The 24,780-nt window shown below is 39.3% G+C and overlaps 1 protein-coding gene and 1 pseudogene across 1 annotated transcript; both read right to left on the bottom strand.

Moving 5' to 3' along the window:
• Window positions 1-1,985: 1,985 nt before the first annotated feature.
• On the bottom strand, window positions 1,986-2,077 carry LOC141565187 (U6 spliceosomal RNA; annotated as a pseudogene).
• A 6,852-nt stretch (window positions 2,078-8,929) lies between these two features.
• On the bottom strand, window positions 8,930-24,780 carry LOC141564536 (sulfotransferase 2A1-like). The gene is made up of 6 exons (XM_074307111.1): window positions 24,401-24,780; window positions 21,987-22,195; window positions 15,053-15,179; window positions 14,211-14,305; window positions 10,335-10,515; window positions 8,930-9,486 (listed from the first exon to the last, which is right to left on the bottom strand). Exons 1-6 carry the CDS (start codon window positions 24,540-24,542, stop codon window positions 9,368-9,370), a joined length of 873 nt encoding a protein of 290 aa, XP_074163212.1. The 5' UTR covers window positions 24,543-24,780; the 3' UTR covers window positions 8,930-9,367.

Genomic DNA, 24,780 nt, shown 5'->3' with positions numbered 1-24,780 from the left:
CCCTCAAACTTCTCAGCACAGTCCTTATCTCCCTTCTGGCCCAACTGCCCAGGCACCTCCAATCTCCCAGCCCAGTAACAAATAACATAAATAAGCAAAATACTCTAAAAGACTTCCTTAGTTATTTCCCATGTGCTGTACCCTCCACAAATTTGGGCATAATCCCCTGGTTGTTTTTCTCCTCATACTTCCTTGTTTGACTCCCCATGCTAAAAGCTTTCTTTTTCTTTTTCTTTTTCATGTATGTCCCTAAGAAAAACAGTGTAAGGAGCCTTCACTTCTTCACTTGGGCCAAAGAAAGGGTGATAAGGTTCTGCAGCTGGAACATTCTCCTATCCAAATCCCTCTTCTAACACCAATGATTTTATTTGAAATTTGCCAAACAGGAAGATGGAAGCAAATCTGTCAATAATTCATCATTGATTATAAGGAGGATGTGACCTGATAATAAAGGGTAGGTCTAGTGATCTTGGCTCTGGCCAACTTGAGGATATACACTTTTATAAGCACACACCAAAGTATAGAGAAGAAATCATCTAATTGGTCAGCACCACCAAGGTGAGAGATTGTCACTGGCTGCTTCCAAAGAAGCAGACATAGGTGCCGTGTGTTATGAAGACCACCTCATTCACTACCTCCAAGGAATGCCTTTGGAAACTTACAGGTCCCAGCTACTCCCAGAATTCCCTGATGGCAACAGACTTACTGGCAATTGGGGAATTTGGTAAGATCACCCTAATTGTTAAAGATGAGACAAGGACAGGTTCTCCTGGCCAAGTTGTCCTGGCTTCTCAGGAATAGCCCAGAAACCTTGCAAGAGGTGCTGAAACAATTGTGACACAACGTTTTATGAGACTATTGAAAACATAGTATATCTTTAACTCATGGCAACTGTATCCTTAGTGTGTTGTAACATGCCTTCCTGGCAGTTACAATTACTAGTCTGTCCTAGGCCCAACAGAGTACCTTTGACCACTGACCTCTGCAGTGTCAACTCTACCCGGCTCGCCTCCTCTGAGGCCTTCAAAGGTCTCTGGCCACGATCTCTTGAATCTATAGTTTAATAACTGGTAGTGCACTCAAGAACAGCCACATGCAATCTTAAAAGCCTTTATTATACCTACTCACATAATGCTCTGGCTTAATGCCCTGACTTGTTGGTTCCCTAGTGAACACTTGGTCAGAAGACCCACGTGTTCACTACCAAACTCCTTACCTCTCGGCTATCCATCAGCTTGGCTTGGCTTGGCTTGGCTACCCCAGGCTAGGGAGCCAGGTTAAAGAGTGCCAGATTAAAGAGAGCGACTGCTGTCTGCAGTGGGCTTATAAAGGGCCTGTGAGGTCACACACACAGCCAACCAGCGAGAGTCGTCACCCATTACAAAGCTATCTCAATATGGACAAGATCCCACCAACAGGGCAGTCCTATATCCACAGAGAATACTTCTGGGCCACTCAAATCTCCCGTTGCACTGTGGCACCACCCATTTAAAGGGCCCTTACAGTGTGTAACATCAGGGAGGGAAATGTGGACTCTAGCACACCTAAACTTCTCCACCCAAAAATGAGAATATGAGCTTCATATTTAAGAGCATCATAATAATATGTGCTGGAACTCTGTCTTCCCAGAAATCAGCCGGAGTCAGGATAATCAAAAGTCTTTATTCTTAGTCTTTAGTAGTGGAGGTCACTAATCTTCACACCTCCTTTCTCTCTCTCCATTGCCAGGAGAATGAATCAATTTCCTCCTCTTCCTCCACCCACTCCTGTCACTTCCCCTTCTTTGTCCACACCCACCAATGGAGTCAGCACAGAATAGTTGGGGAAGGTCATCCTTCAAACATGTTAATAGAGAATTGTCCAACTGGCAATTAGTCTCAAGTGCTCCATTATCCAAGTGCATTTGCTCAGTTCTAGCCCTTTACAAGTATCAATTAATGATTTTGTACAAGAAGAATTGAATACAAGAAGAACAACCAAAAATGAAAAATATATGGAACACCATGGATTTTTGTGTCATCCTTGTGCAGGGACCATGCCAATTTGTATCATTCCAATTTTAGTATATGAGTTACCCATGTGCTAATAATAACAAGACCTAATAATAAGTAATAGATTAAAGTTATGAAATCAAAGAATTCATGTTGAAAAAGGACCAAACCTCCTTCAATTACAACTACAACAACAATCATAATAACCTCTCCTTTACAGGCCAGAAAAGGGGGGTGGTTCGTTAACCTTTCCCTCCCTTTGGCCAAAAGTGAGAAAAGTCAAGTTCTCCATTACATAATCACCCTATCTCTTTTTACTATGAGGATGCATATTTCCAGAGTTGAAGCCCAACAACCAAACTGTGTCTTGAAACTGGCAGAACAACAATTCTTTGCACACAACATGTGGATAACTTCAGCCACAGAACACTCTGAGAATAATTCCACATCAGCACTGGCTGACTATTTGGACAAACACCTGTAATCCCCATGCTCTATTCATGAGTCCTGCTTGAAGGCAAATTTGTGCATTGTTGCTATTACCTCTCCATGGTCAGGGCTACTGCTTACTGTGTATTTATTAATATAAGTATTGAGATTTGCCCACTAAAGGGTATTTCCTCTAGAAGACCCAGAGCTCATGTGTCTTGTTTTCCTCTTTAAATGGAATAAAGAAAGCTTTTTACTTATGGTCACTGTTATCTTTGTGTTTTTATTTCATTATTAGAGTTAACTGTGCTTGTGATAACCTATAGGAGCTCTCTGATCCCTTCAATGTTAATAGCTTGTTGCAGAGCTGCTATGACGGTCTCATTTTGACAGCGGTGACACCCATAAAGGGCTGCTCTAAGGAACTTGGAGCTCTCTTAGGTACTGGTCATTCACTATGGCCAACCATCACCTCTCAGTCTGCTCTCTGCACAGGAACTCCAGAAACATAGACCTTGTATTCACAAAGGGAGAGACTGAAGGACTAACCATCTACTTCAGATTTTCTAGGGCTTCAAGTAGACATTTCTGGTGACAAATATGAAAGAGGCAGACTTGAATTCTGAACATTTCCTCTCAGAGGCCAGAAGATCTTTCTTGGCATTTATCCTCGACTGGTAGAATACTGGTTGGCTCAACAATCATTCAAACAGAAATGCCTAGATTCACTCCCCAGAACAAATCAATGTGTCCTAAGGACTTCTGCCTCTCATCAGGACTTCCCACCTCCAGTTCAGGGCAGGTCACTGTTGTTTTTAGCTAAACAGCAAAGTTCACAGTCAATAATGATTACCCCCAAAAAGTTTCAGTTGGTTACTTTTTTGTTCTTCATTTAACACATTCTGATGCCAAAATCCATTACAAGTAACATAGGAAATCGTACCTTTCTGGTGACTTTCACATAAAGTGAACAAATACATGATAGTTTATTCACAAGCCAGAAGAACACAGATTATCTTTATCCTGAAGAGTTTAAAGTGCTGTTCCATATTGACCCCTAGGGACAAAGGGGCCATCTTTAACACTGGGGTAAATGAACCAAACTGGATTCACTGATGTAACTTAGACATGTCCCAGACGAGGAGAAGTTGATTCCATTGATTTCATAATCAACTGATGAACCTTGAAGTCAGGAAGGTGTGGGTGTGTGGGTGTGTCTGTGTGTGTGCAGATTTTGTAGAACCAATCTCTTTGGATCATCATTACCCACATTCCTGCAGTTATTTTTCTTCTCTAGAGCTGAGAAGGTTTTATGTTCCTTCCCAACACAGAACATCCATTCTGTAGTCCTCTTCTCTGTTATTGAGAGTTCTCAAGGTCCCTCTGTCCTTTCTGTAGTCTTTTTTTTTTTTTTTTTTTTTTTTTTTTTTTTGAGGCTGGGGTTAAGTGCCTTGCCAAGGCTCACACAGCTAGGAAGTGTTAAGTGTTTGAGACCAGATTTGAACTCGGGTCCTTCTGAATTAAAGGCTGGTGCTCTATCCACTGTGCCACCTAGCTGCCCCTCCCTTGTCTCTTTTTACCAATTCCTGAATGATCTTGACCTCTTTTTCCTCCTCTTCCTCTTCCTCCTCCTCCCTCCTTCCTTCTTCCCTTTTTTCCTTCTTTCTTCTTCCTCTTCTTCTTCAGAAAACATAAAGTACCCATTTGAATCCTTAAGACTGTCTTAAGTATAGGACACTCTTTTTTCCAAACAAAATAATAACAATAATAAGTAACAAATCAATAATCTAATAATAATAAGATCTAATGATAAGTAATAGATTAAAGTTATGTAATCAAAGCATTCATGTTGAAAAGGACCTAACATCCTTCACATAACAACTACAACAACAATAATAATAGCTATGAGAATATATGTGTATTTCTATAAGTATAATGTATGTATGTATGTATCTATCTATCTATAATGATTTATAGCTCTCTTCCCATTGTATTTTCACAATTTGGGAATTGGTATGATTATAATCCTTACTTTACAGATGAGGAAACTCAGGGAAACAGAAATTATGTGGATTCCAAGGATCCCACACCTGTAAGAACTTCCTTTGGTACCTAGGATCTGCAGTGACTCTGAAACCAAGAGGACCTCAGTTCAAATCCAGCTTCATACACTTATTAGCTGTGTATACTTAGGCAAATAACTTAATTTTGTTCTCACATAATTATACAATTTTATATATAATTAGAACCAAGAACCAGTCAGGGCCCAAACAATGACCAAGTGAGGCTTGGCTTAGGAACTGATTGTTGGTCAGCCATTGAGAAGCAGACTGATCCGGGTTTAAGCCATGGTCTTTACCTAGATGCTACAACCCAAGATATCTTGTGAGGTTTCAGCTATCAAAATGTACATTACATTGGGCAGAGCAGCTAGAGGTAACAGTATGATATCTGTGTGGACAGAGGAAAGGGAAGGGAAAGAACAAAGGTAAGGTAAAGCAAATCATGTCATGTACAGAGCAATAGCATTATTGTTCAACGATCAACTGATAACTCCTCCCAAGTGTAACAATGATTCCAGCTTATTCCAAGGTAATAGGATGGAAAATGCTACCCATATCCAGAGAAAGAACTCTGGAGTTTCAATGCATAGTGAGACATACTATTTTCCCTTTTTCCCCCTTTTTTTTCTTTTTGTTCTGAATGTGTGTCACATGATTGCACATGCATAACATGTATCAGATTGCTTGCTGTCTTAGGGAGGAGGTAGCTCAGGGAGGGAGTGTAACATGCTGTTATCTCCAGAAGCTGCTGATCGCTCTCTGGGAGGAGATCTGCTGTGTCAACTCAAATGTCTCGGACAGATTCTTCTTCCTGTAGTGAGCTGACTTCCCTTCCTGCAGAGAGCTGCCTCAAGTCTGTCTAGAGCAGAGACTGACTTTTTCTTCCAGAGCTGCCCTCTTTTATCCTCCCAGAGAATAGGCGTGGGATAATACAAGGGCTTCTGGGAAAAATTACTTCAACCAATGAACTTGCTCCTCCTAAGCATGCAAGCTCTTCCCCAGGAATTCACAAGTCAAACTCCCAGGAAAGGCCAGAACTAGAAAATTGTTAAGTACCGACTTAGCACTTAGTAAAAACCTAATATCTCATTATCTCATTTGCACTTAGTAAGAACCTAACATCTCCCCCTTTCTTTTGATTTAGAACATAGGGTGGTCATGACCTTGAAACATAAATCCATCAATATGGGAGGCATTACACATAATTACATAGATTAAACACATAGTAACATAGTAACATAACACATGCTAGAAGTATGTAACAAATAACATGATCAAATAATCATAAATTGAGAATTTATAAATGTCCATAAGTCCATTGTCCATTAGTCTCATCTTGTGTTAGAAAATCCAATGATTCCTGCTGGTTTTTAAAGTTCTTTAACAGTCTTCTTATTAGCCATGCTCTCTCTGTGTCAGATGTTTCTTAGATTTTCTCCTTTGTTTTGAGGTCTTTCTCCTTTTCTGTCTCTCTCCGATTGGAAAAGGCCAATACGACTCATTGGCACACATCTGATTCCTTCTCCATCTGAAGAAATACAAGCAAACCCTCTCTCCCAGGCAGTTAACCTATCTAAGTATCTTCTATTTACCGCTTTCTAAATCTCTTCTCATCATCTGACAATTACATTGGAGTTGTTTGCACTGGACACAGCCCTGTTGGTTTAAAAGGCCTGTATTCTCCCCAAGTGTAATCCATTTTTGCAATCTGATTGCCTTTTGGCTGACTTATCAGGTAATCCCTTTCTGCCATGTGATTGCTTTTCTGTGGGTTGATCAAATCAGAATCCTGACCTTCTAAAAGCTCTTTGGGTGTAACATCAACTGCCATCATGCCCCAAGTCTTTTTTGCCTGGGGCTCTGGACCTGGGCCCCTCACCCCATTTTCCTGAATTATTCTACACTCTGATGCCCAATGGAGTACTCTGTTGCATTTTGGACATGGGGTTTTAGGTCTTGTTCTCCCACCCTGTCTTCTCACTCTATCTCCCTATTTACACTGAACTTTTAGATGTCCAATTTTTCCACATTGGAAACATCGACGAATTTCTCTAGAAGTCCCTTGCCAGGAGGGACCCTGTCTTTCCATGTTCATCATAGTCCGGGTGTAAAAAGCATTTGTTCCCACTGTAGCACAGCGTCTTATGATATCTTCTAAAAGAGCATCTTTGTCTAATCCCCATATAATTCTTTTGCAAATCTCATTGGTATTTTCCTTAGCCAGATGTCTGGCCTTTATATCTGTAGCTGCATTTTCTCCAATAGTTCTTTTGACAGCAGTTTGCAAACGTCCCACAAAATCTGCAAAAGGTTCATTGGGACCTTGCTCTATTTTAGTGAAAGCCTCTCCGTGATCTTTCTGTCCAGGGAGGATACCCCAAGCTTTTATTGCAGCCTTAGCAATTTGCTCATATATTGTCATGGTATAATTAATCTGTTCCGAATTCTCTCCATACTGACCTTCACCAGCTAAGTGCTCAAAAGTGAATTGTGTGTTAACTCCTATTTCCAAATTGCATCTGACTTGGATTTTACATAATTCATGAAACTCTGCAAGCCATTACAAATTTTCTCCAGATTGTAGCCATGTCCTAACTATGGATTTCCAATCATTTGGGGTTAGGACTTGATAAGACAAAACATCTAGTAACATTTTAACATAAGCTGATGTAGCCCCATAAAGGGTACAATCTTTTTTCAAATCTTTAATTTTATTCAAATCTAAAGGTGCATATTTTCTCCTTTTATGACCTACAGAGTCAATATCTTCAATCACAGGATATGCATGTATAAAATCACTTATATCCTGTCCTTCTCTCTTAGCTTTAACCAATGCTTTTTCTAATCTTGTCATAGGCTTAGGGTGCTTCACAGGCCATTCTGTTTGTGTTTCTGCATCTTCCCCTCCTCCTTCTTCCTCCACCTCTGAAGGTGGAGTTCATGTGGGCCCCTCAATAATCTGCTTTCTAGGCGGGGTTGAAGCTTCTTCAATAGAATTAGAGTCATAACACCCTAATTCCTCATTTAAATCCCTTTTGCTCTTGGGCAAGATCTTCATCTTTCCTTTTTTCCTCACACTTCCTCCTCTGTTCATTTTAAAAACTTTTCTTTGTCCTACAACTTGCTTGGTAGTTTAAGGCTAATTGAACTATGTTGTAGATATAAAATACCTCTGCAGAAATTGAATGAGGCCCATTTTTTGCAGGAAATTCTTTCATTTCAAATCCCACTAGCTTCCAGTTATCTACATCTATTTTTTCTTCCTCTAAGAACCAAGGGGACGTGCGTCTTAATGCAGCCAAGAGTTTAGCAATCTGTACCCAGGTTACAAGTAAACTCTGTTCCTCAATTATCTTAATTATATTCTCTATAATACCACTCCTGAATGGGGGTGGAGCTGAGGCTGCCACTGGGGCTGGGGCTGACTTGGCTGAGGTTGAGGGATTGTCTTTAGTTAACATCTGCCCCATTTCAGCTATAGGAGATTGCTGGTTCAGCCCTTAACAAGTTAAATTACTTATTTATCTATTAGCACGCTCACTTAATCTTTAACAAAGTTTCCTTGTTACTCTCGGTTCTGGATCAGAGAGACTAAGATCTGGATCAGAGGCTTTTCCAGTGGAATCAAGATAGTGTCTGTCCTGTTCAGGTGCCAAATTGCAATGGTCCAGTCTTGCTCCTCCTTAAATGCAAAGGTCTGGGCTAGCTCCTCTGAAGGGGTCAGAATAAGTCCTTGTCAGGATAAGGAAAAGTCCTTGCCCCACGTTGTGGATGCCAATATGTAACGTGCTATTGTCTCCAAAAGCTGCCGATTGCTCTCTGGGAGGAGATCTGCTGGCATAGACTGCGGGCTTAAAGTCTCATTTGTTAATTTTTCATTTTTTTTAAATTCAAAATTGATCTTTGTATTAGGCTAATTCATCATCTTGATACCTATACTTTAATGGACATGGGATAGCATGGCTTTCACTCCTTTCTTTGATTTTGTTTCCTCTGAATTCCTCAGTATCTCACCCTCTATTGTTTTCCCTAAATTTGGGCTACAATTAGGTCTGAATTAATGCAAATGATGAATTCCATAAAGGAGTCCTATGCCTTCTAAGTTTCATTATTCAGAGTTATTATTATGAAAAATATACCCACTGGCTAGAGCCCAATGGAAAAATGCAATGTGAATGTGAATCATGTGCACATTTGTGATTCATTATACACACTAACCAGGACCTGGCTGTAATTCTCTATAGACTCAACTTTGGTCAATCTAGGTAGACAGCTTTCTTTTTTTTTAACCTTTCCTTTAAAACTTTTCAGATTATATTTACAAAACTCCAAAAAAAAAGTCTTCTCACCAGCTCTCTTTATATGTAATTTATCTTTTGTTGTGTGCTGTTATTTTATTTATTTATGTTCCAGAAATCAAATGATCAATTATAATGCAAAAATATCTCATTTTGCAAACTATTCTTCATGACCAGGTTGGGGTCATTAAATTTATTTCATCAAGGCAAGAATTATTTAACATTACATAATCTCAGCATTATCAATTTGTTGAGAAATTATTACAGTCACCATCATCTCAACAGGCAGATCATGCCCACAACATTCAGCATTCATTTATGTTTAAATCACAGGCTTAAAAGGATTGTTCCACAACAGCATCCAGAGTATGTGTGTCAAAGGTACAATTAGCATGTTGAGCAAGGGATCCCCACTGGAAGCTTTCCTTTGGGAAGCAGCATGGATGTCCTTTGTCTCAATTCTAATTTTCTTCCTGTTAGTTATAGCAATGAGAGTAAAAGCAGAAGAGTGATGCAAAGGAGGAGCCAGAATGATCATTTGTTGATCATATTTGGGTGAATCAGAGACGACCAGATGATCTCCATCTCAGCATTGATCCCATGGGAAGAGATCTTGGTCCATCCCCTTCATCTTCTCTTGGTACAGCTTGTTGAATGTTTCCATTTGAGTCACTGTGAAGTGGTTTTTCCAGTCTCCACAGATTCCTGTCACATATGGAACAACAGGTGCTGGGATCATGTCTTTAGTGATCATTTTTTCCCATCCCCTTCTTCCCTTCCTTCTTGGCTCAGGAAGGAGACATGAGTAGACTGCAATGACTGATATTGATGGGACATCACCCTCCCCTGCAACCAGTGAGTTCTCTAACCCTAAACTCCCGCCATCCAACTGGCAAGGAGGCTTGCCTCTTCCTCTTACTGCTCCTCTGCTTGGTTTTCCTCAGATGAAGGAAAACCTGGGAGAGATTTTCTTTGAAACTCATGCATTCTATCTCTGAGTGTGTCATTGCATAAAAATATAAAGGGAAAAAGAGAAAACACTAAGGACAGGGGAAAAAGACATTAGAGTGGGTCCTAGGGAGTAGTGGGAATGGGAAGGAGGATGAAAAGGAAATCAGGTAGGGAAGGAGAGAAGGTAGACAATTTGAAGGTAGAATAGGAAACAGGAACAGGAGGTAAAATAAGAAATTATGGTGAGTGGATGAAGAGCTGGTATGGGGGGTGGAGATAAAGGAACAGAATAACAGAGAACAATTGAAGCTAATAAAAGAAAGAAGAAACCTGTAGGAAAAAATGAGAAAAGAGAAAAAAACAGAGGATCTGGGGTAAAATAGAAGAAGAAATAGAGGCAAAGACCAAGGAAGAAACAACAAACATGAGAAATTGAGAGAAAGAAAGAAATTAAATTCTTTGGCTGCCTCTTTTCTGACCTACTGTTTTGTGATTCCCACCTTCTCTGATTCTATTTCTGAATGCCCAGATGTCAGCTGGGATAGGGGGAGGGGTGAACCACCTACTTAACTCTCTTGTGGTCCTACAACATTGCTTCTCACCTTTTCTCATCAACATAATTCTGGAAGTTTCCATATTTTCTACTGGCATAGGTTCTTTGGTTTCCAGAATGTGGTTTTTCATAACTGGGAAGGAAGAATTCTCCACGACTGAATTGATTTTTTCCTCATTCAGCTCCTTGCCCAAGAATTGGCAAATTTTTTCCACACTGACCTTAGGATTCTAGGAAAAAATACAACCTATAATGGTGGGATGAAAGTCTTAGAGAAAGAAAAGGAGGGAAAGGGAAAGGCCAAAAGTGTAAAAGAAGCAGAAAAAGGGATTTTAGATAGAGAGAGAAAGAAAAATCTGAAGGAAAGTTCACTTATTTATTTATTTAATAATTATAACATTTTTTTTTGACAGTACATATGCATGAGTAATTTTTTTAAAAGAAACATTATCCCTTGTACTCCTTTCTGTTCTCAGTTTTTCCCCTCTTTCCCTCCTCCCCCTCCCCTAGATGGCAGGCATTCCCATATATATTAAATATCTTATAGTATATCCTAGGTACAATATACATGTTCAGAACCGAATTTTGTTGTTGTTGTTGCAAAGGAAGAATTGTATAAATAATCTGGGATGAAAAACAAAAAAAATGCTCACAATTTATACTCATTTCCCAGTGTTCTTTTCTGGGTGTAGCTGATTGTATCCATCATTGATCAATTGGAATTGGATTAGCTCTTCTCTATGTTGAAGATATCCACTTCCATCAGAATATATCCTCATACTGTATCATTGTGGAAATGTATAATGATCTGCTCGTTTCACTCAGCATCAGTTGATGTAAGTCTCTCAAAGCCTCTCTGCATTCCTCCTATTGGTTATTTTCTTACAGAGCAATAATATTCCATAACATTCATATACCATAATTTATCCAACCATTCTCCAATTGATGGACATCCATTCATTTTCCAGTTTCTAGCCACTAAAAAAAGGGCTGGCACAAACATTTTGGCACATACAGGTCCCTTTCCCTTCTTCAGTATTTCCTTGGGATATAAGCCCAGTAATAGCACTGCTGGGTCAAAGGGTATGCACATTTTGATAACTTTTTGGGCATAATTCCAGATTGCTCTCCAGAATGGTTGGATTCTTTCACAACTCCACCAACAATGCATCAGTGTCTCAGTTTTCCCACAGCCCCTCCAACATTCATCGTTTTTTGTTCCTGTCATCTTAGCCAATCTGACAGGTGTGTAGTGGTACCTCTGAGCTGTCTTAATTTGCATTAATATCAATCAATAGTGATTTGGAACACTCTTTCATATGAGTGGAAATAGTTTTAATTTAATCATCTGAAAATAGTCTGTTCATATCATTTGACCATTTATCAATTGGAGAATGGCTTGATTTCTTATAAATTAAAGTCAATTCTCTGTATATTTTGGAGATGAGGACTTTATCAGAACCTTTAACTGTAAAAATATTTTCCCAATTTGTTACTTCCCCTTCTAATCTTGTTTGCATTAGATTTGTTTGTGCAAAAACTTTTTAATTTGATGTAATCAAAATTTTCTATTTTGTGATCAGTAATGATCTCTAGTTCTCCTTTGGACACAAATTCCTTCCTCCTCCACAAGTCTGAGAGGTAAACTATCCTCTGTTCCTCTAATTTATTTATGATCTCGTTCTTTATGCCTAAATCTTGGACCCATTTTGATCTTATCTTAGTATGTGGTGTTAAATTTGGGTCCATGCCTAGTTTCTGCTATACTAATTTCCAGTTTTCCCAGCAGTTTTTGTCAAATAATAAATTCTTATCCCAAAAGTTGGGATCTTTGGGTTTGTCAAACACTAGATTGCTATTTTTATTCACTATCTTGCCAAGGGAAAGTTTTGAGGGAAAAGGAGAAAACACTAAGGACTTGGGGAAAAGACATTAGAGAGGGTCCTAGGGAGTAGTGGGAATGGGAAGGAGGATGAAAAGGAAATCAGGTAGGGAAGGAGAGAAGGTAGACAATTTGAAGGTAGAATAGGAAACAGGAACAGGAGGTAAAATAAGAAATTACGGTGAGTGGATGAAGAGCTGGTATGGGGGGTGGAGATAAAGGAACAGAAGAACAGAGAACAATTGAAGCTAATAAAAGAAAGAAGAAACCTGTAGGAAAAAATGAGAAAAGAGAAAAAAACAGAGGAGCTGGGGTAAAATAGAAGAAGAAATAGAGGCAAAGACCAAGGAAGAAACAACAAATATGAGAAATTGAGAGAAAGAAAGAAATTAAATGAAAATAGAAAGAAGAGTTGGAGAAAAAGAAATAAAGAAAGAGAACAGAAGGAAGAGATGGAGGGAAAGAAAAAGGAAAAGGAAATAGGAACAATAACTGTAGTGAAAGAAAGAAAGAAAAAAATTGGAAGAGATGGAGGGAAAGAAAATGGAGTAAATGGAGTAAAAAAAACAGAAAGAGAAATGAAAAGAAATGAAAAAGGGAGAGAAGTAGGTGGAAGAAAAGACAGAAAGGAAGAGAGAACAGGAAAAAGACATAAAGAGAAAGAAAGAAAACAGGAAGGAGATATAAAGGAAAAGAAGAAGAAAGAGGAAGCTGGAAGAAGTATTTGAAGGGGAAGTTAAGGGACACTGAGTAGATGGGGAAAAACAAAATATATACTATTAGGAGATGGAGTGGTTGAGAAGAGGAAGAAGAGAGGGAAAAGGGATTAGAGAAAACAGGGAAAAGAAAACCAGCAGGGTAGGGTCATAGGGAAGAATGCAAGAGATCTCTGAGGAAATTTATTAAAGCCTAGGAAATGAAGAGGAGAAGGAAGATAGAAGAAAGAGATAAGGGATGAACAAAACCATAATGAAATGAAAGGAAGGACATTAGGCAGGAAGGAAAGTAGACATGGTTGGTGGGTAAGGGAAAACTCAAGAGATTCCTGAGGAGGAGAAAAGAGGTCCTTCTTACTCAGGATTGTGGAGCTCCTCCCACCAAGTTCTCAAACCACACAGAGAAAATCAGCCTCCTATGGCTGTCACAGGAACAAGCTTCTGACAGATGTGGAGATATCCTGCAAAGAGCTCTTAACAAATGCCAGGATCTCCATGGAAGAGATTCAGAGTGAGGGGCCATGACTGGACCAGAGGATGGACCCAGGATCAGAACTGGCAGCTACTGTAAAGAGCACTTAATGGTTTGTTTGTTTTTTGTTAAATAAGTTACTGCACCATATGTTGGTACCTTCAGAACCAAACACTGGCATATGGAGTCCGGCCTCTTTGAACTGGGACTCAATCTTCCTTTCTCTTTCTCAGCTGCTCTGTTAATGCAGTTTCTGACATGCTGGGTTGATACTTCAGCTTTCTCCTTAGGTCTGTGTGCTCCGTCCTATTCCTAGATGTTTATGGCTGCTTTCCCCTCCTTTTTGACCCAATGTTAGTCACTGATGAAGAAGAGCCTCCATTTCTTGGTTTGGGGCATTTGTTCTGACTTTCCCCCATGCTTGGAAAATTCATCACTGTCCATTCTGTCTGACTTCCCTGGCTTTAAAAAATCCTAATGGAAATCCTACCTTCTACAGGAAGCCTTTCCCAAGCCCTCCTCATCCTAGCCTGCCCTTCTCCTGAATGTGTCCAATTTATTACAGTACTGTTCTTATTCATACAACGTTGTTTGCACATTCTCCCCAATTAGATTTTATGCTGTTTGAGGGCAGGAACTATCTTTTGCCTTTCTTTGTATTCCTAGCACTTAGCAAAATGCCTGGCACATAATCCTTAGAAAATATTGTTCCTTTTCTGAGTGAAACAATATGCAACCTGTCATGCAGAACTAAGATATATGCAAGATTAATTGGAAAGAATTGAAAAAAGAGAAGGCAGTAACATTAATGGGGACCCCTGGAAAGATGAAAAGGGAAAAGGACAGGGACCTTACTTGAAGAAGTTCCTCATAGGTTAGGAACAAAAACTTCTCTGAATTTCTCATGGGTAGCCATCCTTTGATGTGGTCAAACCAGGACCCATATAGAACTGGAAATGAATGGAAAAAGAGAGATGGGAGCCCAGGTTATTTCTGTTTCATACTGATAAGGTGCTTACTCTGCCCTAGATGCTTGTCACAATGAGAGTCTTGGACAAAGAACTAAGTTCTACTCTTACCTTACAGTGTGTGTCTAGGAGAGAGGGTAGGGGGAATAGTGAGGTTGGGAGTAGAGAGGGAGCTTGATTCCTAATCAGAGCAAAATGTCATCCAAGAGAAGGTTAGCTAGGAGGAGAGGCCCAGGGAAGTCACAAGTACAACCAAGAACCTGGTTCAGGTTCTGGCCTTAGCCTGAGAGTTCTCAGCAAGACAAAAAGCTAGGTTGGCCCCTGAAGTAAATGGAGGAAGTAGGGGAATTGAATGGTTTACATTTCAATCCAGGCCCTGAGCTGGTTGGTGTCTTGAGACTCTGCCTTTCCTAAAGAACACTGGTCTTGGACTCAAAAGGCCTGGGCTCCAATGAGTGTCAGCTCTGTAAATTTCTTGGTCATATAGTCTTGAAAAAATCTCTTTTGCAGTCTTCACTTCTAACAAACACTCTTCTCTAAGATGGGGGAGGAAGTCTTTGCTCTATCTATATTGCTGAACTGTTGGAAGGCATGTGCCTCCCAGGAAATGAAAGGATGTCAATAAAATAGGGATTTTCATTATGATGCCATAAGGGTGTGGAATAAATATAGGGAAAAGTGATAAGGATGGGAAGTAGGATGCAGTTCCAGCATTCCTTCTTCACTCACCTTTTCCCTGCAGGAAATCTTCAAAGAAATGCTCAAAAGTTGAGTATAACGGGTAACATGGGATATAATTTTTAAAATGGTATAAAGATACAAGGATGTCCCTTGGATTCCTGGCAAGATAAAGGATCTGAAAGAGAATTTGGAAGATTGCATGGTTAGCACATCCATTTTCCTTCCTCATGAAGCATCTGTAGCAGGGAGAACATTTGACCCAATTTTTGGAGCTGCCTTCTCCATCCATTTCTTATATCCCTAGTCTTTACTACTGTGCTGGCAGATATCAGGTGCTTAATAAATCCTTTTTTGGCTGGCTGACTCAATTATCTTTGACCATTGGTGCTACTGGTAAACTGTTTCTATTGTATGTAATTACTCATAAATGGATCACTCATGTTGGTAACTACATATTTCTGCTATGATCATGGCAGCACCTACTCACCCCAGGGGCTAGATTGCTTTTCCCTAAATACTCTCATAATATCAGATCCTGATTCTCACAGAAAAACCACCTCAGAATTGGAGTTACACTTAGATTTTGTCAAAATTCTACACATGATTCTTTTGTGAGGAATACACTTTCTTCATTCATGACTTTAGTTTTTTAGTTCTTGCCAATGTCTTTCTATTAATGCAAAGCAGCTATTCACAATAATGTGAATATTAGATATAAAATATAGTCATTTACTTAGCAATCAGGAAAAATAAGGAAAGAAAGGGAATAAACATTTATTAGATAGTGACTTAGAATAAAGGCATGACAATATCCTGGCTGAGGATGGCATTCAAATAAAGGACAGATAATAATGTGTATGGCAGGAGTTTATAACTCAAATTAAACTAGTTTTCAACTGAAAAGTATAGAAAAGGGAAGTACATAATAGAAAGGATGTCTATTCTGGAGGGAGTGGAAATTCTATAAAGAAAGGACACAGAAGAAAGCAATTCTAGGAGCACACTGAGTGCTTATCAAATGTTTCATTTGATTGACTAGAAGAAGTAAAGGTTCTATGATCAGAAGGAGTACATGAAGATGCTCTGGAAATATGCTTATTAACAAACAGGGTGCAGACAATGCAAAGAAGGACTGTGGTTTGGATGACTGCTGCTACATAATGTAGCTTTAGATCAGGTACACCTAGACCACCTTCATATGACTTTTTTTTTCATTAGTTCCCTTGCAATTCTCGACCTTTTATTCTTCCATATGAATTTTGTTGTTATATTTCTAGGTCATTAAAATAGTTTCTTGGGAGTCTGATTGGTATACCACTGAATAAATAGATTAGTTTGGGGAGTACTGTCATCTTTATTATATTTGCTCGGCCTATCCAAGAGCACTGAATGTCTTTCCAATTATTTAAATCTGACTTTATTTTTGTGGCAAGTATTTTGTAATTTTTTTCACATAATTCCTGACTCTTTTTTGGTAGATGGATTCCCAAATACTTTATACTCTCAACATTTGTTTGAAATGGAATTTCTCTTTGTATTTCTTGCTGTTGCATTTTGTTGGTGGTATATAAAAATGCTGAGGATTTATATGGATTTATTTTGTATCCTGCCACTTTGCTAAAATTCTGAATTATTTCTAATAGCTTTTTAGCAAAGTCTTTGGGGTTCTCTAAGTATACCATCATGTCATCTGCAAAGAGTGATAGTTTGATTTCCTCATTTCCTACTCTAATTCACAAGACAATGTTTTTTTATGATTGTACATATAATTTATATGAGATTGCTTTCTTCCTCAAGGAGGAGTAAGAGGAAGGAGAGGAGAGATAAAGTTTGGATGTCAAATTTGAATAAAAATCAATGAACGTCTAAAAATTATTGTTACAAGTAGTATACTCATAGTTGGGGGATAATAAAATGTTATTTTACAAATTTGAAACAGATATCAAACAGTTTGAACTGGGAAAAAATATTTCCCAAGTTTTTTCTCCATTTTTTCCCTCATAAACTGACTCATTATAAAATGATCAATTTAAATGAGTCTATTTGAAATCTCTTTTATGAAACTGTTGGGAAAACTGGAAATTAGTATGGCAGGAATTAGATATGGACCCACACTTAACACTATATGCCAAGATAAGATCAAGATGGGTCCATGATTTAGGCATAAAGAATGAGATCATAAATAGATTAGGGGAACAGAGGATAGTTTACCTCTCAGACTTGTGGAGGAGGAAGGAATTTGTGACCAAAAGAGAACTAGAGATCATTATTGATCACAAAATAGAGGATTTTGATTGCATCAAATTAAAAATCTTTTGTACAAATAAAACTAATGCAAACAAGATTAGAAGGGAAGTAACAAATTGGAAAAATATTTTTACAATTAAAAGTTCTGATAAAGGCCTCATTTCCAAAATATATAGAGAACTGACTCTAATTTATAAGAAATCAAACCATTCTCCAATTGATAAATGGTCAAAGGATACGAACAGACAATTTTCAAATGATGAAATTGAAACTATTTCCACTCATATGAAAGAGTGTTCCAAATCACTATTGATCAGAGAAATGCAAATTTAGACAGCTCAGAGATGCCACTACACACCTGTCAGATTGGCTAAGGTGACAGGAAAAAAATAATAATGAACATTGGAGGGTATGTAGGAAAACTGGGACACTGATGCATTGTTGGTGGAGTTGTGAAAGAATCCAGCCATTCTGGAGAGCAAACTGGAATTATGCCCCAAAAGTTATCAAACTGTGCATACCCTTTGACCCAGCAGTGCTACTACTGGCCTTATATCCCAAGGAAATATTAAAGAAGGGAAAGGTACCTGTATGTGCCAAAATATTTGTGGCAGCCCTTTTTGTAGTGGCTAGAAACTGGAAAATGAATGGATGTCCATCAACTGGAGAATAGTTGGGCAAATTATGGTATGTGAATATTATGGAATATTATTGTTCTGCAAGAAATGACCAGCAGGCTGAATACAGAGAGGGTTGGAGAGACTTACATGATCTGATGCTGAGTGAAATGAGCAGAACCAGAAGATCACTATACACTTCAACAACAATATTGTATGAAGATATATTCTGATTGAAGTGGATATCTTCAACATAAAAAAGATCTAATTCAGTTCCCATTGATCAATGATGGACAGAAACAGCTACACCCAGAGAAGGAACACTGGGAGTTGAATGTAAAATGTTTGCACTGTTGTCTTTCTACCCAGGTTACATGTACCTTCGGAATCTAATGCTTATTGTGCAACAAGAAAATGGTATTTACACACATGTATTGTATCTAGGTTATATTGTAACACATGTAAAATGTATGGGATTGCCTGTCATGGGGGGGAGGGAGTAGAGGAAGGGGGGGGGAAATTTGGAAAAATGAATACAAGGGATAATGTTGTAAAAGAAATTACCCATGCATATGTACAGTCAAAATTTATTATTATAAAATTAATTTTAAAAATCTCTTTTATGGTATTAGTACTGTCCATGATGTTTTCTTAGCAGAGATACTGAAGTGGTTTGCCATTTCTTTCTCCAGGGGATCACCTTTTGTCAGAACTCTCCCCTGTGAACTGTTCATTTTGAGTAATTCTTCAAAACAAAGGTCATAATTTCATTAAGTTACAGAATCCCTTCCTTCTACAACAATGTAGTGATAAAAGAGATGACACTGCAAAATGAGCCCTTGTTTCAGGTGTCCAACATGCTCCTGGGGAAGAATCGAGGACAGCTACAAGAATCTCTAGTACTAATGGAATGCTTGGGCCAAACTTGAAGGGAAGCCAAGCTGTGAGTACATCTAGTGACAAAAAAGGGCTGGTATTATAAAGATAAATATTGCTCAAGAATCCAGAATGTAAGAGCCATGAACCAAAAATCGGATAAGGTCAAATAGTAGATACAAAGATTAAACATCTACATCTTAGGTGTCAGTGAACACAAATGGAAGGGAATGGCTGAATTTGATTCACATGATCACTACATATGCTACTGTGGATATCAAGTGATATTTGTTCAAATCTAAGACAAACTCTTCAAGGTCACAGAAACACAAGCAAGTTCTCTAACCACTGATGATAAAGAGACCAAAGTGAATCAGTTCTATGAAGATCTTCAATATCTCCTAGAAATAATGCAAAAAACCCACTCATCAATGGATTGCAATGTTAAAATAGGAAACTTAAAAATAATTGGAATAACAGGCAAGGTTGGTTTGGGTACAGAAAATAAATCAGGTCAGAGACTAATAAGAGTTTTGTCAAAATAACTTATTGGTCACAGCAAACACTTCTTTTCAACAACCTTAAAAAACCCTCTACACATGAATATCACCTGATGGTCAATATAGAAATCTCATTGTTTATATATTGTGCATTCAAATGTGGAGAAACACTATGTAGTCAGTTAAAATAAAACCTAATGCTGACTATGACTCAGATCCTGAACTTCTTGTAGCACAATTCAGATTTCAATGGAAGAGAGAGGGGGAAACTATCTGACCCTATAGGTATGGACTAATGTGTATCATTCATGAATATAAAATGAAGATTAATTGATAGATTAAAAGGATAAGGACTGGTATATAGAGTACCTAAATATCTCTAGACAAAAGTTTGAAATATTGTCTGGGAGGCAGCCACAAATACAAAGCATTCCAGATAAAAAGAAGTGTGAAAAAGCTAAATGGTTGTCTGCTGAAGTTTTACAAACAGCTGAGGGAAGAAGGAAAATGGAAGGGAAAGAGGTAGATTAAATATATGCCCAAATGAATGCAAAATTTGAGAGAATAGCAAGGACACAAAAGAAGGTTTTCTTAAGTGAGCAATGGAAAGATTTAGAAGAAAACAATAGAGTAGGATGGACAAGAGATCTCTTCAAGAAAATTAGAGATTTCAAGGGCAAGTTTGATGCAAAAATGGACAAGATAGAAGATAAAAATGGTAGGGGGTTAGCAGAAGAGATTAAGAAAAGATGGTGAAAATACACAAAAGAAGCAGACAAGCCATCTCTTACCATCACTGATAACCAGGATGGTGTGGCTACTGATCTAGAGCTAGACATTCTGGAGGAGGAAGTCAAGTGGTTTTAGGAAGCCTTACTAAAAATAAGGCTAGTAGGAGGACTCTAGGAAGATGAGTCAGAACCTTTCAATTTCTCCAGATTTTCCCCACAAACAGAACAAATTTGTGCCTCAGAGTGAACATAGACTTCAGAGAAACAAAGACTTGTAGAACAGTGTTCCTCCTGAGAACAGAAGATGAGAAGAAAGTCCCCAGGATGAGGTTTCCTTGGGTGAAGTGCAAACAGCTCCAGGCCAGCTCCACAGAAATAGCAAATGAAGAACCCTGGGGCTAGTTAAATTTGATTGGAGACTCAGTCAGAATCACAGATAGTGTGAGAAATCAGGAGTCTGAATACAAGAAGACTGGGGGAATTAGGAATACCTGGCCCAGATATTCTGCTGAGACATGGCTCTGCAAAAGAAGGAACCAGCATATCCAGTGAGTAGTATAATTCTTTGAAATGTTTCCCTGCCCAGAGAGAATTAAAGAACTCAAAAAAAGAATTTAAAAATTAAAAAATGAGACATCGAGAAAAAAAATCCAAGAAAAAACAAGAAGATTGTGGGGAAAAGTTAACCATACAGAGTCTCACAGATGAAAATAACTCTTTGAAAATTAAAATTGGACAAAGGTAAGCCAGTGAAACGATTAAGAGACCAGGAAATAAAATAAGATAGAAAATGATGAAAAAAAAAAATAGAACAGAATATAAAACATTAGAGAAACAGATCTAGAAAACAGATTAGGAAGAGAAAATATAAGAATCATTAGGCTACCTGAAAGCTGTGACCAAAAAAGTAACCTTGAATACAGAACATGAAGAGAAAGTAGAAATGGGGAAAATCCACTTACCATCTCAAAGGGATCCTTTTAGCCTCAATTAGCTCTATTTGTCACTTTTCCTCTTTGCTCCTGGCTTTCTTCCTTGGAGCAAGGCATAAAACAAACAAACAAAACCTAACCTTGTATATATATTGGCCCATTAGATACTGGAAGAAGAGCTCTTCTGTCTCTCCTGAATCCCATCCTACTACTAAATCTCCAGGAAACCTTTCAATTCCTTTCAAATTTTATCATCTCAGTGTCGTGTCTGAGGCCAAATACAGTTTTCAGCATTTCTTCAAACTTATCCAAATTCTTTTCATGCTTTCATTTTCTTTCCTTTCCCTTTGTTATCTCTTGCTCTTGTCCTGAATGTTCTCTGTAAAGTCCTGTCATCTCTCAATTATAATCCTTCTCTGGGAGGAGGTTTCTTTTCCGTAAATCCTTTTCTCTGGGAGCAGGTTTCTTGGGAGGCTTCAGGAGCCTCCAGCCAGAGTAAAGGTAGACATGAGAATGAAATCTTGACTCAGAATCTCCTAGAGTGTGGGAGTCAGACTCTGCCTCCAAGAGTGTGGGAAGTCTTCTCCTTGACCTTCACCAGAATGACTCTTCCAGACTCTAACTTCTCCTTTTTTCCTCCCAGAGAATGGGCTTGTGGGTACTCCCAGGGGCTTGTGGGAACTCCTATAGCCAATTGTACTAGCTCTTTTTAAAGGTGTGTAAACTCCTTTTCAGAACTCCTTTTAAAGGTGTGAACTAAAGGTGTGAACCCTGAGCTAGAGAATTGTTAAGTATCAACTTAGCACCTAGTAAGAACCTAACAGTTCTACATATAACCTTTGTTCTTCCTCACCAGAGGAAAAAGTGGGCAGTGACATAGTCATAAGGAACAAGCAGAATTATGAGGCAGTGTGCAAAGCATGGAGAGCAGAGAGAAACCTCCATCTGCCTCCTCCCATTCCTGAATTCCTATGAAATATGAACCAGAAATGTTGCTCCAGCCTCTCTCTGTCCCATCCTCCTTCCACCTCCTAGATATCTGTTTCTTTCTCTTTTAACTGGGGCCCTCATGTGCTCACCTTGGCCTTGCTGGTGAAATAGGACTTAGGGAAGAGATGGACTGGGAGATGGGAAGTGAAGAGACCGGAATCTGTCCTGTTATTGGCCATTTCCATTCTATTTTTTATCTCGATCCAGGGAGAACGTTTCCAATAAGGGACAGATTTAACCCAAGTGGGGTCCCCTTTTGAGTAGATCAGGCTGAGGATCTGTATCATCCAGTGGGTTCCTGCATGGAATAAAAACAAAAGATGGGTTAGGGTCTCATGATTATTTTATTCACCGAATCATAGTAGGAGAGGCAGGAGAGATTTCACAGATTTCAGTCTTGCCCACATTTGAACAAGCCAATGGAAAACTTCCACAGGAGGAGGAGAAAGGACTCCCCAGCTCTACCTGAGAGAGTGCTACTTACTAAGTTGAGATGAAATTCAAATGTGCCTGGGGAGGTGGATGGCTACACCAAAGAGCCTATGGCGATTCCACCAGCATCTTTGGAGCACTTATGGGGTGCCAGACACTGTGCTGAATGCTGGGGACCAGAGGGAAGGAAAAACTCAGTCTCTTACCACAAGGGGCTCATAATCTAAGGTAAGAGGAGAAATGTGAATAACTGAGTTCATATCAGTGACATAGAGAATGGATGCAGGGGGATCTCAGAGAGGAAAGAGCAGGGAGTTGGGAGTTTCATGGAAAGTTTCCAGTAGAAGGTGATAATTGAGCTCAGTCCTGCAGGAAGCTAGGGAAGGTATGAGACCAAGATGAGGAAGGGGAACCTTCCAGGCATGGGGAAGCCGGCCAGCACAAAGTCTAGGCTCAGTGTATAATGTGTCAGTGTATTGTGATCAGAGTTGGGAGACTTAAGCATGTGGTCCCAGAATTCAAGTTGTTCACTATAGTGGCGTGAGATGGACCAGACAGTGCAACTCTGTGAAACATCCCACTAGCTAGTCCTGCCTGGAAGTTTGCATGAGAGATGGAAGAGAGAACCAGCTGTCATGGGAAGATCTATCCCTGATGGGACTAGAAAGTTAAGAGAGAGATTTCTGGGTTATAAATGAGGGATAAGACTTTACCAGAGAGTTTGGTTTCATTTGTTCATTTGTTTATTTGGCATTTTTGCTGAGGCAACTGGGATTGAGTGACTTGCCTAAGGAAGTGTTAAGTGTCTGAGGCCAAATTTGCACTCAATTTCTTCTGACTTCAGAGCTGCTGATCCATCCATTGCACCACCTAGCTGTCCCTGACTTTACCAGAGAAATGGGTATGGGAAGTGCATTCTGTCTTTTGAGGTCTGCATAAGAGGAGGTTAGCAGGCAGTGTTTCTAGAGGTGGGTCAGGAGCATATATACAAGTGCCCCTTTGTCCATTTGGTCTGAGGACTTGACTTGAGTTCTAATCCTGGTTGTACCATTTCCATGCAAGCTAGGGGTCCTTCCAGAGACCTTGGAGGTAATGAAGCATTAGATGTAGAGTCAGGAACCCCTGGGTTGGAATGTTGCTTCTCCCAAAGTCTTCTGCTGAAACATCAAATGCTGTCTGAGTTTTAAGTCTCTCTGGAACATAGTCCCTTTCCAGTCTTCCTACCAGTGACTCTTTCCCTGACTACCGGTGACACTGAGTTCTGGAAACAGGAGCATGAATCTGGCCTGGCCCTCCTGGGGTGCCTCAAACACTTCTTCCTTTAAAGAGGATCAGGACACATTCCTGAGGGACAAACATAAGCAAAGGGGGACCATGCTGTCAGGATTATGGGTCTTCTCTGTCTCTCTTTTGGTGGCCTTATGGCTCCTGGCCAGCTTCTTTCCTTCTCAGACCCTGGTGTTGGTGTTCAGATTTGAAGTCTTAGCTTACACTTCCTGACACCATTTGGGGTTTTCTTGGCAAATATATTGGAGTGGTTTGCTATCCATTCTCCAACTTATTTTAGAGGTGAGGAAACTGAGGCAAAGAAGACCAAATGATTTGTCCAGGAAAACAGAGCTAGGAAGTATCTGAGTGTATATTTGAACTCACAAAAATGAATCATTCTCACTCTACTGTACTTGTCCCAAGACACTCTGTTTATAGTTTAGGTTCTTAAGCTGAGGTCCATGAATCTCCAGAGTTGTCCACAGAAGATTTCAGAGGATCCATGAAATTGAGGGGGACAACTTTGTTTGTAACAATCTCTTAATAAAGTTTAAAACTTAGTTTAATTATTTCAACTTTTTATTCTGAAAAGGGGTATATGAGCTTCACCAAATTCCCTGCCAGAGAGGCCAGGGTGCACCAAAGTTTAGGAATCTCTGGTCACCAATGAGAAGCCTGGGCTCCCTACAGTCTAAAGTCTCTTTGTTCTCTGAGGTCTGAGCCTGGAATGTGGAGGAATAGAAGAAAGCTCATCTCTTGTAGCCTCCTTCCCCAGGTCCTGTTTCCTTTCCCTGCTCCTTACCTGATTTAGGGTAGGTCACTATTATTACATCTTCATCCTGAAGTTTAAACTCATCCCGCAGCCGTTGAATATATTCCATATCATAACATGTGTGAAGGAAAGGGATTCCTTTGAAAAAAAAGAATTTTGTGGGATTCTCCATGTAGGCTGTTGGCTTCTGGTTAGGTGATAGATTTTTCCTGGATCTTTGTCACTGCTGCTTCTGTTCCTGCTTCTGTTTTCTCGACTCTGCCTCTCCAGTCAACTACCCTCCATTAATTAACCAAAGGGAAGGTGGGAGGATTAAGAAGCTTTGGAATTCACTTTTCTGATATAAGAATGATCAAAGCCAAGTAATATAAATCCCCTGGGTCTTCCTGCAAAAAGATACAGCTGTCACT

Source organism: Sminthopsis crassicaudata, chromosome 3 (assembly GCF_048593235.1).
Source record: "Sminthopsis crassicaudata isolate SCR6 chromosome 3, ASM4859323v1, whole genome shotgun sequence".
In the NCBI taxonomy this organism is placed as follows: Eukaryota; Metazoa; Chordata; class Mammalia; order Dasyuromorphia; family Dasyuridae; genus Sminthopsis; species Sminthopsis crassicaudata.
The sequence above is the reverse complement of the archived record's forward strand: the minus strand, read 5'-3'. Positions and strand labels throughout refer to the sequence as shown.